At 34.0% G+C, this 20493-nt stretch overlaps 1 protein-coding gene across 1 annotated transcript in view; it reads left to right on the forward strand.

Annotated features, from left to right (window-relative positions):
• Positions 1-20493, forward strand: part of LOC143237860 (kinesin-like protein KIF19) — a 93357-nt gene that overhangs the window by 25391 nt on the left and 47473 nt on the right. Inside the window, 8 exon segments of the mRNA XM_076477544.1 lie at positions 780-893; positions 7573-7596; positions 7598-7661; positions 8119-8255; positions 16283-16408; positions 16838-17015; positions 17018-17037; positions 17829-17907. Of these exon segments, the coding sequence (XP_076333659.1) occupies positions 780-893; positions 7573-7596; positions 7598-7661; positions 8119-8255; positions 16283-16408; positions 16838-17015; positions 17018-17037; positions 17829-17907 (742 nt within the window).

Here is a 20493-nt window from a genome sequence, read left to right on the forward strand (position 1 = left end):
ATCGTGATAGAGGATCACATTACATCCACTAGGATTTGTCATTATCGTGATAGAGGATCACATTATATCCACCAGGATTTGTCATTATCGTGATAGAGAATCACATTATATCTACTAGGATTTGTCATATCGTGATAGAGGATCACATTATATCTACAAGGATTCGTCATGTCGTGACGAAGGAGTGCTTTATGTCTAGTAGAATTTGTTACGTTGTAATGGCGTAGACATTATATGTGCTAGGATTTGTCATTGTGAAGGAGGAAAGATTAGCATTGTAAAAACTAGTATTTTCAATGACAAGGAACCCACTTGAAGTAAATGTGTATGTAGTAGAAACGGTTTTTATTGGTATAAAAAACGTTTTTAAAGCACAAAACAAGTAACAACGTTTCGACTTTCTTAGGTCATTACCAGGTATCTACTCTACATATATAACAGAAGTTATCATTTTCTAATACACTTATCAGTTTTATCCTACATGACGTCATACCGATATAATCATAACTGTTTGTATTACCCTCCTGGATATACGGCGTAGATACAAACTTACCCCTCGGTACTTGCCTTTAAGGTAACCATAACCATGACCTCCAAGGTATATCATACACAGTTCACTGTGAAGAATTTCTTCAACCTTTGGTCTTTTCAATCACAAAACTCCAAATTATTTCCTTGCTCAATTCCAGTACTTTCACTGTTATTCTTAGCAAGCCCATTAAGGCTAACTAAGCTACGTTTCTAATGGAAAGTTGTCTTTTGTTTACTATTTTTTGCAGATGGTCGTACTTCTAGATCCACATGCAGGGAACACCACTGATGTATTGCGAGCGAAAAGAGCCCAAGAAAAACGTTACGTATTTGATTATGCTTTTGATGCGAGTTCAACACAGGTATGTTATCACACGACGTACGCTCTTACTTAAAACATTCTTCAAAGAAGTACTTTGTTAATGCAGTATGAAACCATCGAGTCACGTGTGTCATGACGATTATTTGAAACTTTAAACTGTGAAGTCCAGGGGAAAAGGACTCGGCATGGCCAGGTGGGTTAAGGAGTTCGACTCGTAATCTGAGCGTCGCGGGTTTGAATCCCTGTCGCACCAAATATGTTCGCCCTTTCAGCTGTGGGGGCGTTATAATGTGACAGTCAATCCCAGTACTCATTGGTAAAAGACTAGCCAAAGAGGTGGCGGTGGGTGGTGATGACTAATTGCCTTCCCTCTAGTATTACACTGCTAAATTAGGGACGGCTAGCGCGGATAGCCCTCGTGTAGCTTTGCGCGAAATTCAAAAACAAACAAACAAACAAACAAACCAGGAGAAAAATAAAGGAATTCTTATAATATAATTAATACTGCTTTGTTTTAAGTTGTCTTGAAGTAGCAGATCCAATTCTAGATTCTGAATTTAGAAAACTCGTGTGGAAAAGAACGAAACTTGAACCCAGTGTTTTTGTCCACCTTTTCCTCATATGTGTGTGTGGGGGGAACCCGTGTTCCTCTTCAGAACCCATGGGTACACCATTCCAGTCTTTGTCAGAACACCTAGATCCTCCCGTTAGATTTTGTCTGGAAACGTTGATTCACCATTTTACTCCTTCAAATGCTTCGCTTTACCATTCTGAGATTCAGACATTTATTATACACTATTATATACGTAAAGGTGCCATTAGTCCCGTCTACAAGTAAGACAGACAAAATTATAGTCACTACATGAAGATACAGGAGTTTTAAGGACATCGAACTGTTGAACTGAAAATGGCTTAAAAGTGCGAAACAAGGGTAGTTTAGTAGTATAGGGGTGTAAAGTGAGATTAACTTAGTAACATTAACCAGGCGAGTAAGAAAATTAACTTTAAATCCTGAAACTACAAACATTTGTAAGACAAGATTATATAAGCACTTACAAGGAACATCACATGTAAATAAACACAACAAAACAGGTCAATAAGCTACGAACTTATATAGGTATTATATAAAGAACAAGGTTACACAAAAAATAACTTATTCTCTTTCACTAAATTAATCGTATTTGTCACTCTCCACTATTTCCAGTATTACAGTTCGCTATTCCAAACTAAACTTTCCATCCATTCTAAAACTACAGTTTGATTTGTTTGAATTTCACCCAAAGCTACTCGTGGGCTATCTGCGCTAGCCGTCCCTAATTTTGCAGTGTAAGACTAGAGGGAAGGTAGCTAGTCATCACCACCCACCGCCAACTCTTGGGCCATTAACATTAAGCTACCTATCTTGTTTCTATATATTCACATTAAGGTACTTATCTTGTTTCTATATATTCACATTAAGGTACTTATCTTGTTTCTGTATATTCACATTAAGGTACTTATCTTGTTTCTATATATTCACATTACGCTACCTAACTTGTATCTATATATTCAAATTAAGGTACCTATCTTGTTTTTATATCTTCACATTAAGGGACCTATCTTGTTTCTATATATTCACATTAAGCTACCTATCTTTTTTCTATATATTCACATTAAGCTACCTATTTTGTTTCTATATATTCACATTATAGTACCTATCTTGTTTCTATATATTCACATTAAGTTTCCTATCTTGTTTCTATATATTCACATTAAGCTACCTGTCTTGTTTCTATATATTCACATTAATCTACCTGTCTTGTTTCTATATATTCACATTAAGCTACCTATTTTGTTTCTATATATTCACATTAAGTTACCTATTTTGTTTCTATATATTAACATTAAGCTACCTGTCTTGTTTCTATATATTCACATTAAGCTACCTATTTTGTTTCTATATATTCACATAATGGTACCTATCTTGTTTCTATATATTCACATAATGGTACCTATCTTGTTTCTATATATTCACATTAAGGTACCCATTTATTTCTGTATGTTTTTTACGATCCCTATTCTTCGTTTCTAAATAAACATTTTTTAATAATCATGTTTCTTTATTTTTATGTCCGTGATGGACGTAAATCCGTCCAATAAGAATACTGTCTTATATGAAAAGTTTAATTTAATAAAACAACATAGTTGGTGTATGATGCTGTTCTGGGAAACAGTTACGTTTGAGTTGACTTCATGTTGAGTGAATGGTTGTTGTCTCTGGTATCGTTGAATGTATGATGAACAATAAAGCTACTAAATTCATGCCCTGTAACTACATGAGGAGTCTGTAAACGCTGGCCTGGACGCACTACTGAACTATACTCTGATGGTTTATGGACGAGATTTATGACTGCATGAGGTTTATACACACACGAGCATGCAATGGATGTATTTTAGTCTGTGTGTGTGTGTGTGTGTGTACACTCAGACTTTATAGTTATTTTAAGTTGTAATGCTGCATATATAGATAGCTATATGTATTTTATAACTTGTATGGACGAATTCATGTTTATTAATTGCAAAAACAAAAATAACATCGTGTATCATTATCCAAATAATCATTTTTAGTATTACTTATAATAATTATATTTCTCTTTTTTTCTCTTCTCCTTCACTGGTCATAGTAAGGCCGGTTACACATTAGTTATAGCTAGCCAGTTCTCCTTTCACAGCACTGTCGTGCACACGCTACAATGCAAAACATCCTTGTTAACTTACAACCATAAACTGATTATATTAGTTTACCTCACCCCTCCATTTTTGATGGAGTTTGATGACCATTGTAATGACCCTAAACTCTTTATCTGAAACTAAATATTTTCCAAAGAAAATATATAACTACAATATAATATTTATGCTTCTCGTTTGCTAGAATAATTATATATTATCATTTTCGTCATATGCCACTTGCACGATTCTTACCACTTTTTAATAGTCAGCTTCAATGATGGCTACTCTATGCGCAGTATCTATAAAATTCGCAATCAGGTAATGTGGGCTGTATTTCAACACTCATAATCGCATTGGGATCCGATATTTCAAACTAATCTGTTGCTATTGTTTTAAACTTCGGCTTAAAGATATCTGTTGTGGAAGACTAGCTGATACGGTTCATGATGATTTACTATATCTGCTGACTGTTTGATTGCATCAGTTCCAGATGTAAAAAATTTACCTGTAACTAGAGATTGTCAGAGATAGTTATTTGAGAATATAGAGCATTTATAGCTTCTATGCGACCATATTATTTGTATATAATGCATAGAAATGGGCAAATGCGCTTAAACTAACCACATATGAAATTTTACCAGTAGAAAATTCAACCGCTTCGAATAGAACATATACATCTAAAACATCGTTTTAAATAAACTCTTGTGTCCTTTTAAAATAATCATTCTACGAATGTTTGTAATAAATTTTAATATTACGTATATTGTTTGTTTAACTTCTTCACTTCATATATAATATAGGGGTTGACTCTATGAAGATACTGACTGGATACTATACAAAACATTCACTATCTACATGTTACTATCATTCATTGCTAAGCTATTACTGGGTGGTAATTTCTGTTTCACTGTGTACGTAAGCTTCTTGAAGAAACGACGTGTAAAACAACTAACTTCAAGTGGTAATGATAATATCGCTTACAGTAGAATTATTTTTTAACTTATGAAAATATAAAAATACCTTGAAAAACACCATACACAATGCACAATTATCCCTTTAGTAACATTACCTAGGTTTGATTTTAATACTCTCTTTCGTTTTTACTACAGGCTGACGGGACAACAAAAATTAGTGCTAATAAAGAGCAAAAACAAATGGACGATCCATATGAGAACAATTAGGCGATCCTTGTTATGAACCACTATCGTGATTCGTGATTTGAACGAAAGGCATTAGTAGTATTAATAAATATGTACACGTCTTTTTAGATTCTTCAAGCTGCATACGCAAGTAAAAATTAACAATTACTTAAATATGTCAAGATAGTTTATCTTTAGAAAAACTGTTAAGTGGCGTAAAATTTAAAGTTATTCTCAGCACTAGTGTTTCTTTTGTTTGTTTCTCAGTTGCTATGGTTTCCGTATTTACTTATTTATATCTTGCTGTGATTTTACATCGTGAAAACAGTTGTTAATGTTTTTTATATTTATTACTACGGTATTATGTTGTTACATACTTGGCATGGATTTTGTTATTTGTTTATATTTTTCATTGTTTCTTTATGTGTCTGTCACGATAATGTTTCTAATTTATATATATTATTCAGTAATATCTGTTTTACACAGTTGTAACAAATATTTTCTCTCTCTGTTCATTGGTTTTCGAGTTACTACGGTTACTTGTGTTGCTATGGTTTTTCTTTAATATTCTGTGGAATTTGAATTAAATGACCAGCTGACATCCCCTAAGGTTCAAGTGAAGTTGTCCCTAATATTTACCTCGTGACAAAAGGGAAGACAGCTAGTCTACAGTACCCGCCACAAGTGCTTTGTCGTCTCAATGAACATTGTAATTCCAGTGACTGTCACTGTTACAACGCATCAACAGCGTTATTAAGGCCTGGGCCATGGGCTCTCCGAGCAAATTATTACTAGGCCTTTACTACCAAGGAACTTGCGGAGATCCACTAACTTTATATACTTCGTATACATGACTTACCCACATAATCTACTCCACTTACATGTTATGACTGCTTAATCTATTCCATGTACATAATATACCTACTTAATCTAATCCACGTGGGCTCGGCATAGCCAAGTGGGTTAAGGTGTTCGACTCGTAATCTGAGTATCGCGGGTTCGAATTCCCGTCACACCAAATTAAGTGTATGTACGGAAGGTAGAGTATATTTGAAAGTATAAAAGTGAAATGTAACAAATGTAGACTAGGGTGTAACACCCGCGCTCGCTATTCGAGCCATTCCACCATAATTTAATATTGCGCCTAGGATGACCAACAGAGGAGTTATTCCTGAAACTAGTGATTTAGGGTTATTCGACAGGATTCAATTAAAGAAGCATAGCACAACTTCTACAGCATCAACAAAAATAAGTCTTAATGACATTATAACATGATGAAGTCCATATGGACTGTATTGGTATTATATTATCATTGCAGAAATTACATTTATAATTTGAGAATCGTTAGAGAAATCATATTATAATGTAAATGTATCGTGCATCTACTTCAACTGCATTTGTGGGCCTTATTGTATTCTTAGTTTCACAAAACTAATGATTTCTTAAATATAATTTTAATCCCGCCCTTTTAAAAGACAACGACACTATTGTTCCTGTTATTTTATGTTTCGCTCTCAATGCAGTATTCAATTGACGAATCTGAGATTAAGCTGTTATGTCAAATAGATTGGGATATCTATGAATAAGTTATTTCCACATCAAACCTGCTCCCACAGTTTATGTGGTTAATCGTTACTTTTAAAAGCATCACATTTCCAGTCACATCTAGAACATTTCAAACAAGTTTTATTGCTACATCGTTTTACTCTACATTTACAAGTTAACCCCATGTTGAATCTCATGGTCTCGCGTTAGATCGAATGACTTAGATCTAGAAACTAGGCGCAGCATGGCCACGTGGTTAAGGCACTCGACTTGTAATCCGAGGGTCGCGGGTTCGAATCCCCGTCACACCAAATATGCTCGCCCTTTAAGCCGTGGGGGCGTTATCCAATACAGTCCATATGGACTTCATAATGTCATTAAGACTTATTTTTGTTGATGCTGTAGAAGCTGTGCTATGCTTCTTTAATTGAATCCTGTCGAATAACCCTAAATCACTAGTTTCAGGAATAACTCCTCTGTTGGTCATCCTAGGCTCAATATTAAATTATGGTGGAATGGCTCGAATAGCGAGCGCGGGTGTTACACCCTAGTCTATATTTGTTACATTTCACTTTTATACTTTCAAATATACTCTACCTTCCGTACACACACTTAATTGTTACACTTAACGTTCCCGCTGATACAGCAGAAAGTCTAACGGATTTACAACGCTAAACTCAGGAAGTCGATTCCCCTCGGTAGACTCAGCAGATAGCCCGATGTGGTTTTACGATAAGAAAAACACAATACAACACAGTTGCACTTAACCCTAACCTACCTTCGTTACACACACTTAACTTTAGTCTACCTTCATTACACCCTCTTTATTGTTACATTTAACCCTAACCTATCTTCATTACATACATTTTATTGTTACATTTAACCCTAGCCTACCTTCGTTACATACATTTTATTGTTACATTTAACCCTAGTCTACCTTCGTTACATACATTTTATTGTATGTGGCACTTAACTAATTTACCTTCAGTGATATCGAGAAAACCCACTTGTAGAGAAAAATATATATGTAAAAACGGCTCGTTTGGGTTGAGAAATTTTTTAAGTAGAGGAGCGAAAAAATTTTCTCAACCCAAACGAGCCGTTTTTACATATATATTTTCCTAATTTACCTTCGTTACGCATGTTTTATTGTTACACTTAAACCTACTAACTTTGTTACGTGTATCTTATTGTTACATCTTAAACTTTAATTTACCTTTGTTACACGTATTTTTGATACGCCGAACCCTAGTACTTTTTCGCTACACATTTTCAACCGTAGTCTTCTTGAAAAGATTTACGTAGTGTAATGTGTCCATGTTACAGGAAGAAGTCTATAAATGCACAGCGAAAAAAGCTCGTGGAAAATGTCATGGAAGGTTATAACGGTACAGTGTTTGCGTACGGAGCAACAGGTAACCAATATTTTTTATAAACATTAAATAGAATATATAAACTTAGTCCTAATGTTCAGAAGCTATTGAAAGCTTGTTTAGAAACCAATAAAATACTAGTCGACAAGAGACAGGTGTTAAGACCATTAATTCATATGTGCTTTTAAAGTAATATATAAGACGGATAGGAAAAAAAAACACGTATTCATAATTCTTAAGTACCTATATGGTACGTATGGATATTGCTGGTCGAAATGTGCGATAGTGTTTCATGGTGTTAGTCATGAGTCAAAGTAGGGGATACAACATTATGAAAAATGGGTTATATTTAAAGATCATAACAAAATGAATAAGATAATTTTACAATATAAGATCATAAGATAAGTTTATAGGTTCTCAAATAAAGTAACCTGTGAAGATCGTATAACACTACAAAGGTCGCTAGGTAACATGAAACAAATGTTCTGTTGCTATGTAGGAGCTGGGAAGACTTACACCATGGTAGGGACAGACAGAGATCCCGGAGTTATGGTTCGTGCTCTGCGTGACTTGTTTCAAGTAGTGAAAAACAAGAGCGACACCACGACGTATGACGTCACTATGTCTTATTTAGAGGTAATACATGATATAAAGTACCAAACTGGAATGTAACGCGTCTATGTCTTATTTAGAGGTAATACATGATATAAAGTACCAAACTGGAATGTAACGCGTCTATGTCTTATTTAGAGGTAATACATGATATAAAGTACCAAACTGGAATGTACCATCCCATGTGTTATGTAGAGGTAATACATAATAATTAAAAACCTTTTGTTCCTCGTGATTCTGTCTTTCAAAGATTAAATGAAATCGTACGTACGGCTACCAATACATCAGGTTGCAGCATTTGTATTTGAAAATGGAATATAGTTTGTAGCTTACTGAACGTTTCTAAAAAGATTTTATTTCCAAAAGAAAGTCACTCTTATACAGTGACTGACAAAATATATTCCAAGTATATGAGACCACCTGGTCCCGTTAGACACCTAGCAATACAAATTAAAATACTCACGTGCTTTACTCCCTCTGGTTCGTCATGACTGGAGCGTCTGTAAATAATATATCCTCCATGATCGGCTTTTCAACATGTTAGCGATAGGAAAAACAGCTATTTCCTAATATTTTGTTCTTTTATTATTATTGCATATTATCATTTCATTTTTATTACCTCTCTTCTTAACACCTTTCCAAGCTGTTGCAGATGACGGTGAACTGTTGAATGGGCTGAATTAAGCTTCTGTGCTAGTTCTTCAACTGTTACAGCACAATCTTTATGAAGGGCAGCTAGCAGCAAGTCATCATTAAACTCAAGGACGACCAGAACGTGGCGCATCACTTAAGCTGTAGTTACCTGATCTGAACTTCTGAAATCACCTTCGACATTTTCTTTGATTTAGAGACTCCGCACATAAACACCTTGAATGTTTCGTGTAGTTTCTGCTGCTCTATTGTCTTTTTTTAAACCCATGAAGCGTTATATGCCTAATGTACTCCTCAGACACATACATCTTCATAATGGTTTATTTGGTTAATGATCTGAAAAAGTTGAGTTGGGTTAGTTTCTTTTATTTATCTGAACATATTTATACACGTCCTACTACATAATTTAGTCACTACAGCCTTCTACAAAGACAGAAATAATGGTGCACTTCCTGTCTTAAACTTTCGGACATTACTTATGGGATAACCTGATACAAACAAACCAACCATAAAACGGCTTGTGAGGAGAGCTTCCTTTATATTTTCGTTTCGTGGATTTTGTAGTCTGGGTTACGGGCATTAATTTGATCACATGTTTTCAGAAAACTGCTAATTGAACCCTCACGTGAAGCGGTGTAGCAGCTATAAAAATATTCACTGGGATTCTTCGGTCTATATTTTGGGCCAGGGATGACCGCTTCATTTCCTATCTGGAATTAGCACTCTGTTTGCCCTGTTACTGGACCCTAGCTAATAACCCTTGTTACGTTGTTGCATTACTTACATTGTGTAAAATTTTGTCTTTTGTCACTCATATAATGGCTCAGAGTTTTTAAAAAGTACAAGCTTTCCCCTATAGCGCCGTCTCTTGGGCGAGTTGAGAACTAATTACTGTTTTGGGCTTAGAAGGTCAAACTCTTTCGATTGATGTATTTGATCACACCCAAGGTATCATAGGTTAATTTATTCTTACCCTATCCAGCAGGATTTCCACTTGAGGGTAGGTTGGTAAAGATTCTGATGAGTAATAAAATCGTATTGGGTGCACGCACACAAAAAAAATATAGCTTATAAAAAATAAATAAAGGATCAAATGTCATTTTTTAATGAGACTTAATTTTTAGAGGTAGGTGTAGAAGTAAGACCCAAGTTGTAATAGACGGTTTAACCCTAATGCTGCCTGCTCCACATGATTAAAAAAAAGAGAAAAGCATTACATACCGATGCTCCATCTCACATCTTCATCACCTTCTGTAGCCAGAAGTGGGAAAGTAATTATTTACAAAAATAAATAAAAAATAGTAATAAAAGTAATACTCACATAGAATACTATACACCAGTGAGGAAAACAGCAAAATTGTCCACCAAGTTGACATTCAAACCCCAATACGCTAAGGTACTACTATACTAAGCCTAACCTTTTGTTTGTTTTTGAATTTCGCGCAAAGCTACTCAAGGGCTATCTGTGCTAGTCGTCCCTCATTTGGCAGTGTAAGACTAGAGGGAAGTCATCACTACCTACCGCCAACTCTTGGGCTACTCTTTTACCAACGAACAGTGAGGTGGAACGTCACATTATACGCCCCCACGGCTGAAAGGGCGAGCATATTTGGTGCGACCGGGATTCGAACTTGCGACCCTCGAATTACGACTCGAACACCTTAACCAACCTGGCCATACCGGGCGTAACCTTTTTTTTTAAGGTACAACTATACTAAGCCTAACCGTTTGTTAAGGTACTTCTATTTTAAGCTCAACCCTTTGTTAAGGTACTACTATACTAACTCAACTCTTTTTTGTAAGTATAGGTCTCATCATCCACCCTTCTTTCTTGTTATTTGGATCCTCAACGATTTTGTATAGAATTTAAATGTTTTTATGTTTTCTAATAATTATGTACTTAGGACCTTTATTCTGTGTTTTTTCGTAAATAATTAATTATCTTTTATTATATTCAAAATTCCAGTAATAATATGTTTAGGATACATATTCTGAAATTTAATTATTCTGCACATTATTCTTCAAATTGGTTTTAGAGTGAAGATATTATAAGGTTAATAGAATTTAAAATAAATTAGGTTTTATTAATTTAAATAAATACTCAATGGATTTAACTTTTTTAAATTAAAAACTAAAATCTGTACATTACAGAATAAAAACATTATTGTGTCTGTTGATAAAGCGAAGTATAATTTTGGCTTTATTTCTAAAATGAGATGTACTAGATAGCTGCAACGATCTTAGAGAACATTGTAGTATACTAGACAACGTTATTTAGATTAGAGAACACTGTAGTATACTAGACAACGTTATTTAGATTAGAGAACACTGTAGTATACTAGACAACGGTATTAAGATTAGAGAAAACTGTAGTATACTAGACAACGTTATTAAGATTAGAGAACACTGTAGTATACTAGACAACGTTATTAAGATTAGAGAACACTGTAGTATACTGGACAACAGTATTAAGATTAGAGAAAACTGTAGTATACTAGACAACGTTATTAAGATTAGAGAACACTGTAGTATACTGGACAACGTTATTAAGGTTAGAGAAAACTGTAGTATTCTAGACAACGTTATTAAGATTAGAGAAAACTGTAGTATACTAAACAACGTTATTAAGATTAGAGAACACTTTAGTATACTAGACAACGCTATTAAGATTAGAGAACACTTTAGTATACTAAACAATGTTATTAAGATTAGAGAACACTGTAATATACTAGACAACGTTATTAAGATTAGAGAACACTTTAGTATACTAGAAAACGTTATTAAGATTAGATAACACTTTAGTATACATAAAAGGTAGGTGTTTGCTTTGATCCAAAATCGAGTTGCTGAGGTTAATATTTTATTTTCCCATCGCAGCTAAAAATTTATAAATAGAGCTTAGGACTGAACAGAATGTTAAATTAACTCGTATTTTGTTGTTATTGTCCGTGGGAAAATCGACATCATGTGCACGTGGCCATTGGAATTGTAAAGAAGGTTTGTTTTGTGAATTTTGCGCAAAGTTACATGAAGGCTATCTGCGCTAGTCGTACTTAATTTGGCATTGTAAGGCCAGAGGGAAGGCTGCTAGACTTCCCCGCCCACCACCAGTTCTTGGGCTAGTCTTTTACCAACGAAGTGTGGGATTGACTGAAACTTTATAATGCCCTCACGGTTGAAAGGGCGAGCATGTTTGGCATGACGGGTATTCGAACCCGCGACCCTCAGATTGCAAGTCGGACGGCTTAATCATCTGGCCATGCCGAGGTCGTAAAGAAGGAGGGGCAAGGAATATTATAGAAAGCAGTCTTGCAAATAAACGCGTACCGTTAGGTGGGAAATCAGCTTCAAGATATTAATTTAGAAAGCTTATAATCATGCTGTGTCAAGGCACATTTTCTTCGATGCTTTCTGGATACTGGTAGTTTAAAATAGTATTCATTCAGGCAAGTTATGAGTGATGAGAAAACTCCTATTAAGAAAACCATCGATTAAGAAACAGTGAAATTTAGTCAGTGGATTTACATTTCTCTATAACCTTTAATAAGAGTCGAATAGACATAATCCGACCCATACCTTCATGAGAATAAAAACATACATATTTCTATTTTGTTTTGCATATCTGAAATAAAATAACTTGTATAAAAATGCTTTATATTTTCAAATACGTTTTGCAATACTAATCTCTTCAAGGTCCTGCTTTGGCCTAACTCTGACCCTCTCCGTCGAAAGGCCCGAGGTTCGCGACACTTCTTCGCTGAAACTCTGACACATTTAGCTGCTGATGCGTTACGATTAAAGTCAATCCCATTAAATAGTTGAGTACCACAGTGGGTGCGATTCCCTGTAGTGGGAAGAACGTAGTTAGATTATTGTACAGTTTTAACGCTAAAATATAACTCTTAGATATTTAATAGGAAGAATCGACTACAGTTGTTCCTGGGGACAGCCAACGTTGCTGTGAAAACCCATCCTAATACTTCAGTATTAGGAAGTATTATTACATAAATCTTACGTTTCTTCCAAGTGGTTCTTAAATTGTTCATACACATTGAAAATGACGAATATTTATCGCTACTAGCTACACCTTGTTGGAAAATGTTTTATGTTTGCTAATTGTCTAAAAAAACACATGGGAAACAGGTGGACAGCATCGGGACTCAGCGAAAGAAAAATACACACATGAAAAAACAAAGATCAAGGTGAAATTTAAAGATTATAACTTGCTCAGTGCAGCTAATCTATTTGTAAAAGTTCTGTGAGAAACAACCAACAAGAAAATGAAATGAAAACAAAACAAAATATATCAAGAAACACTGTAAAAACTGTACTATATAATACTTCATTACAAAAATGTTCTGACTGCTGAAAGCTATTACTTTAACTAGGCTTACAAAGAAAAGATAACAATATATTAGTTAATTTAAAAGTAGACCCCAGGAATTGCTCGTAAAGTTATAATAACCCAGTCCAGAAAGTACTCCTGAAGTTATAACCCGCTCCAAGAATTACTAGTGAAGTTATTTGCTACTCCAGAAAGTACCCGTGAAGTTATAAGCTACTCCAGGAAGTACTCGTGAAGTTATTAGCCACTCCAGGAAGTACTCGTGTAGTTATAACCCAGTTCAGGATGAACTCGTGAAGTTATTAACCACTTCAGGAAGTACTCGTGAAGTTATAACCCACATAATTACATATTTAAAAACGGCTGATATTGGTAGAGAACGCACTTGTAGAGGAGCGAATAACGTTTCACCTTTTTTTAGTTATCATCAGGTTCATAAACTACAAGTGGGTTATCTCGTCATCACGGATTATAATCCACATAGTATAGTAATATAATCAGGAATACAGAACTTAAAATTTACTTCTTGTTTATAAACTCAACTTTGCACCTACCTCAGAAGATTTTGTCATTATACATGAATAGGGTTAAAATATAGATTAAAATGTGTAATCTATATGTCGCGGAAACAAAGCTGAAAGAATGATATGAAACATATAAATATTGCAGGAACAATGTTAAAACAGAACTTGAAGAAAGCTACAAACGTTGCAGGAACAGTGTTAAAACAGAGAGCCAGAAAAAGGGTATAAATATTGAAGGAACACTGTCAAAACAGAACCTGAAGAAAGCTACAAATGTTGCAGGAACAGTGTTAAAACAGAGAACCCGAAAAAGGGTATAAATATTGAAGGAACACTGTTAAAACAGAGAACCAAAAAAAGATATATATGTTAGAGGAACAGTGTTGAAACAGAAAACTAGAAGAAAGATATAAATGTAACAGAAACAGTGTTCAAACAAAGAACCAAATAAAAACTATAAATGCTAAAGGAACGGTTAAAATAAATATAGAACCAGAAGAAATCTACAAATGTTGCGGGAACAGTGTTAAACAGAAAACCAGAAGAAAGATATGTAAATGTTGCAGGAACAGTGTTAAAACAGAACAGGAAGAAAGTTTCAAATGTTCCAGAAACAGTGTTAAGTCAGAGAACCAAAAGAAGGGTATAAATATTAAAGGAACAGTGTGAAAACAGAACCTGAAGAAAGATATAAATGTTGCAGGAACAGTGTTAAAACAGAGAACCAAACAAACGATATAAATTTTGCAAGAACAGTGTTGAAACAGAGAACCAAACAAACGATATAAATTTTGCAAGAACAGTGTGAAAACAGAACCTGAAGAAAGATATAAATGTTGCAGGAACAGTGTTAAAACAGAGAACCAAACAAACGATATAAATTTTGCAAGAACAGTGTTGAAACAGAGAACCAAACAAACGATATAAATTTTGCAAGAACAGTGTTAAAACAGAACCAGAAGAAAGCTACAAATGTTGCAGGAACAGTGTCAAAACAGAACCGAAAGAAAGATATAAATATTGCAGGAACTGATCAAACAAAGAGAGTACCAGAAGAAAGCTACAGATGTTACAGGAATATTTTAAAACAGAGAACCAAAAGAAAGCTACAGATGTTACAGGAGCAGTTATAATAAACAGAGAACCAGAAAAAAGCTGGAAATGTTGAAGGAACAGGCTTAGAACAGGGAAGAGAAGAAAGCTACAAATATTGCACGAACAGTGTTGAAACAGAGAACCAGAAAAAACTTATAAATGTTTCAGGAACAGTTAAAGTAAACGTAGAACGAGAAAAAACTTATGAATGTTGCAGGAATATTATTAAAACAGAGAACCTGAAGAAAGATGTAAATGTTGCAGAAACAGTGTTAAAACAGAATCTGAAGAAAGCATAAATATTGCAGCGACAGTGTTAAAACAGAGAACCAGAAGAAAGTTATAAATGTTACAGGAATAGTTAAAATAAACAAAGAACCAGAAGAAAGTTACAGTCGTTGCGGAACAGTGTTAAAACAGAACCAGAAGAAAGCTTCAAATGTTGCAGAAACAATGTTAAAAGAGAATCGGAAGAAAGATATAAATGTTGCATGAGCAGTGTTAAAACAGAGAACCAGAAAAAAGCTACAAATGTTGCAGGAACAGTGTTAAAACAGAGAACCAAAAGTAAATCATAAATGCTAGAGGAACAGTTAAAATAAACAGAGAACCAGAAGAAAGTTATAAATGTTAAAGTAACATTTAAAATAAACCTAGAACCAGATGAAAGCTACAAATGTTGCAAGAACAGTGTTAAAACATGGAATTAGAAGAATGATATCAATGGTACAGGAACAGTGTTAAAACATACTTAAAACAGAGAAACAGAAGAAAGGTATAAACACATCATTATCTTATACACACATCTATTGACGAACTGATACATTTCAAAAATCATTGTTAACATATCAACAACAGAGATAAGTTGTAATGTATCCAGCATTACTGATTCAATTTCTTACTTTGTGTCATGAAGCGCCAGTTAAGCCAATAACAAATGCTGGTAATCGACTGTTTAATTGGAACCGAAGTAATGATGAATCATCTGTTGATGGAAGTACTTTGACATTTGTTACATATTAATGAAAATTATTCTTTCTCAAAACAATAGTGTAAATATTAAAAACAAAACACAAACAAACACTACATAGTACGTTGATTACAGAAATATGGTTAATTTCTGTCAGATACGGAAGGTCATCGCAACCTACTATTGGTGTAGGTATGATGAATGTAATTGATCTCATTTTTAGGTGAAAACTGTTAATCGATGAATAAACAACAAAATAGGTTTTGAGAAAAGAAGATAGAAAAATTTGATGGGATTTTTGTTTTGTGTTTGAACGTCACGTTTTAGTGACGGAAGTAGCAGTAAGTTATCTATTGTAAATAAGATTGTTATAGTTGAATTATAAACTTGAAAAAAATATTATATACATTTCTAACAATAATTGCTTTATATCCAAGTCTCACTGACCTTTTTTATACCTTTGTAGATTTACAACGAAAACATTCGAGATTTGCTTAATCCATCGTCTGGACATCTTGATCTCAGAGAAGATTCACATGGCAACCACCAGGTGGCAGGTTTATCGGAAATTTCAGTAAAAGATGAAAATGCGGTAACCAGTTTTATAATTGATAATTAATTAAATACCAGCTGAAGTTTGATTCGTTGTGATATATAAAAGCGTTGAAGGTTGATTCGTTGTCATATATAAAAGCGTTGAAGTTTGATTCGTTGTTATATATAAAAATGTCTTGTTTGGCTCCATAAAGGGAGAATTTATTATGTATACAAACAGTTGTTGCTAATATTGTGTGAAACTCTAATTTACCAGAATAAAAACCGAACTTGTGTATCTAGAATATAATTCTTTAAAAATCAATAAATTACACTGTGAAGAAACGTTAAACTCATGCACTTTTGTAATTCTTTCTAAAACAGTTAATAGCAGTATTGAACTGTTTTCATTCTTTTACAATCAAACTAAGTAAACTGTAGAAACTTTACTGACCCATCCAAGATCTAACGTTTTTGATCCGAGCAGGTGATGAAGATGCTGGTCAAAGGAAACAAAAATAGGACCCAAGAAGCCACAGGTGCCAATAAAACGTCATCACGGTCACACGCTATGTTACAAGTGCACGTGAAACAACAGGACAGACTCAGGAACACTGTCCAGGAAGTTCGTACAGGAAAGTTGTACATGGTGGACTTGGCTGGATCGGGCGTGCTTCCCATACACGAGTGAGTAACAACTGGTTTGTTCAGTTTAAAGTGGGTAACCCTATGGATTACTTAGAAGAAGGCTAAAAAAACTATAGGAAACTCTGTGGGTTACTTGTAGGACGTTAAAGAAACTAGGAGTAACAGTAGGATTTACTTGGAAGAAGGATAAAAACTATGGGAAACGCTATGAGTTATTTGATGAAGGTTAACGCAACTATGGGTACACTATGGGTTATTTGTGGGAAGCTTAAAGAAACTAGGAATAACACTAGAAGCTTCTTGCGGGAAGGATAAAGCAACTATAGGTAACACTGTTGGTTACTTTGAGGAAGGTTAAAGAAACTAGGAGTAACAGTAGAGGTTACTCGGAAGAAGGTTAGAGTAACTATATATAAATCTATGGGTTACTCGGAAGAAGGTTAGAGTAACTATAGATAACTATGGGTTACTTGGAAGAAGGCTAGAGTAACTATAGATAACTCTGTTGGTTACTTGGAAGAAGGTTAAAGCAACTGTAGATAACACTGTGGATTATTTGTGGGAAAGGTAAACCAACCATGGGTAACATTATGTTACTTAGAGGAACATTGAAGCAACTAATCTCTACAAGTTAGTTTTTATTCTACAAATTCTGTACAATCACATCTGTAAGCCTAGTGTTTCAGCCTTGATTATTATCATATTACTAACATATGTTGGTAAACACCTTTAAATATTTTCCCTTTATAAAGGTTTTTGTTCCACCTCTCACTGTAACTGTTCTTTTACCAATAAATTTACATTTGATTATCTTTGTTCGTATCTTTAAGAACACCGGACAACGACTTAAAGAAGGAAAGCATATCAACAAGTCTTTGCTAGCGTTGGGAAACTGTATTAACGCCTTAGGTAAGTAGTTAAAGTACAGGGTAACCGATAAACTACAGAATCCCCCCACACACGTTACGTCACAACTGTAGTGTGATTTTTTGTTTTCAGTCATAACAATAAGTAATATTAACAGCATTATCTGTAAGCTAACTTATATCACTCTCACTTTTATCTGTGTTTACAGAATATTACCAGAATGTTTACCTCATGCACCTGGATACTGATTGTTTACAGAATATTACCTGTAAGAACGTATTTAGAAAATATTACATGTATAGAGAGCGTTTACAGAATGTTACCTGTGTAGAAGTTTTTACAGAATGTTACCGATATAAAGAGTGTCTACAGAATATTATCCGGATATACAGTGTTTACAGAATGATACTTGCTTAGAGATCATTTTGATAAAGAACATTTATTTCCAAGAATCATATTATTTTTGCTACCCGCCTGTACTTACTACATACGATAATGTTTTACCTTTGTGGTAGCTTGAGTGAACCTTAACTTGTGTGCTAGTCTAACATTTGTACCATGTTAGTATAAGCTATATGACAAGAATAAATTACTTAGAATGTGTAGTTCGTTGTGTATGAATTATATAATTATGTATCTACGACCTTTTCACCTGATATGCAGACTACTGATAATATGGAGCTATGAGGAGACAGAAGTGACAAAACGCGTCAATAATCTTAAATTTAAATGTGTTAAGCAAATTCGTTTACACCATATTTTTGTTTAAATGTGTTCAGTAAATATGTTTACACCATATTTGTGTCTAAACGTGTTGAGCTAGAAAGTTTATACCATATTTGTGTCTAAACGTGTTGAGTTGGAAAGTTTACACCATATTTGTGTCTAAACGTGTTCAGTTAGAAAGTTTACACCATATTTGTGTTTAAACGTGTTGAGTTAGAAAGTTTACACCATATTTGTGTTTAAACGTGTTGAGTTAGAAAGTTTACGCCATATTTGTGTTTAAACGTGTTGAGTTAGAAAGTTTACACCATATTTGTGTCTAAACATGTTGAGTTAGAAAGTTTACACCATATTTGAGTTTAAACGTGTTGAGTTAGAAAGTTTACACCATATTTTTGTCTAAACGTGTTGAGTTAGAAAGTTTACGCCATATTTGTGTATAAACGTGTTGAGTTAGAAAGTTTACACCATATTTGTGTCTAAACGTGTTGAGTTAGAAAGTTTACACCATATTTGTGTTTAAACGTGTTGAGTTAGAAAGTTTATACCATATTTGTGTCTAAACGTGTTGAGTTAGAAAGTTTACACCGTATTTGTGTCTAAACGTGTTGAGTTAGAAAGTTTATACCATATTTGTGTCTAAACGTGTTGAGTTAGAAAGTTTAGACCATATTTGTGTTTAAACGTGTTGAGTTAGAAAGTTTACACTATATTTGTGTCTAAACGTGTTGAGTTAGAAAGTTTATACCATATTTGTGTCTAAACGTGTTGAATTAAAATAGTTTACACCATATTTGTGTCTAAACGTGTTGAGTTAGAAAGTTTACACCATATTTTTGTCTAAACGTGTTGAGTTAGAAAGTTTACACCGAATTTGTGTCTAAACGTGTTGAGTTAGAAAGTTTATACCATATTTGTGTCTAAACGTGTTGAGTTAGAAAGTTTATACCATATTTGTGTCTAAACGTGTTGAATTAAAATTGTTTACACCATATTTGTGTCTAAACGTGTTGAGTTAAAAAGTTTACACCATATTTGTGTCTAAACGTGTTGAGTTAGAAAGTTTACACCATATTTGTGTCTAAACGTGTTCAGTTAGAAAGTTTACACCATATTTGTGTTTAAACGTGTTGAGTTAGAAAGTTTACACCGTATTTGTGTCTAAACGTGTTGAGTTAGAAAGTTTACACCATATTTGTGTTTAAACGTGTTGAGTTAGAAAGTTTACACCATATTTGTGCCTAAACGTGTTGAGTTAGAAAGTTTATACCATATTTGTGTCTAAACGTGTTTAATTAAAATAGTTTACACCATATTTGTGTCTAAACGTGTTGAGTTAGAAAGTTTACACCATATTTGTGTCTAAACGTGTTCAGTTAGAAAGTTTACACCATATTTGTGTATCAATGTGTTGAGTAAATACGTTTATACCATATTTGTGTCTAAACGTCTTGAACGAGAACGTTTATACTATAGTTGAGATTAAATGTGTTGAGTAAATACGTTTACACCGATTTGTGTTTAAAGATGTTGAGTACATACGATTACACCGTACTTGTGTTTAAACGTGTTAAGTCAGAACATTTACACCATATTTGGGTTTAAATGTCTTGAATGAGAACGTTTATACCATATTTGTGTCTAAACGTGTTAAGTTAGAAAGTTTACACCATATTTGTGTTTAAACGTGTTGAGTTAGAAAGTATACACCATATTTGTGTCTAAACGTGTTGAGTTAGAAAGTTTACACCATATTTGTGTCTGAACGTGTTGAGTTAGAAAGTTTACACCATATTTGTGTTTAAACGTGTTGAGTTAGAAAGTTTACACCATATTTGTGTTTAAACGTGTTGAGTTAGAAAGTTTACGCCATATTTGTGTTTAAACGTGTTGAGTTAGAAA

This window comes from Tachypleus tridentatus, chromosome 13 (genome assembly GCF_004210375.1).
Source record: "Tachypleus tridentatus isolate NWPU-2018 chromosome 13, ASM421037v1, whole genome shotgun sequence".
NCBI classification, from domain to species: Eukaryota; Metazoa; Arthropoda; class Merostomata; order Xiphosura; family Limulidae; genus Tachypleus; species Tachypleus tridentatus.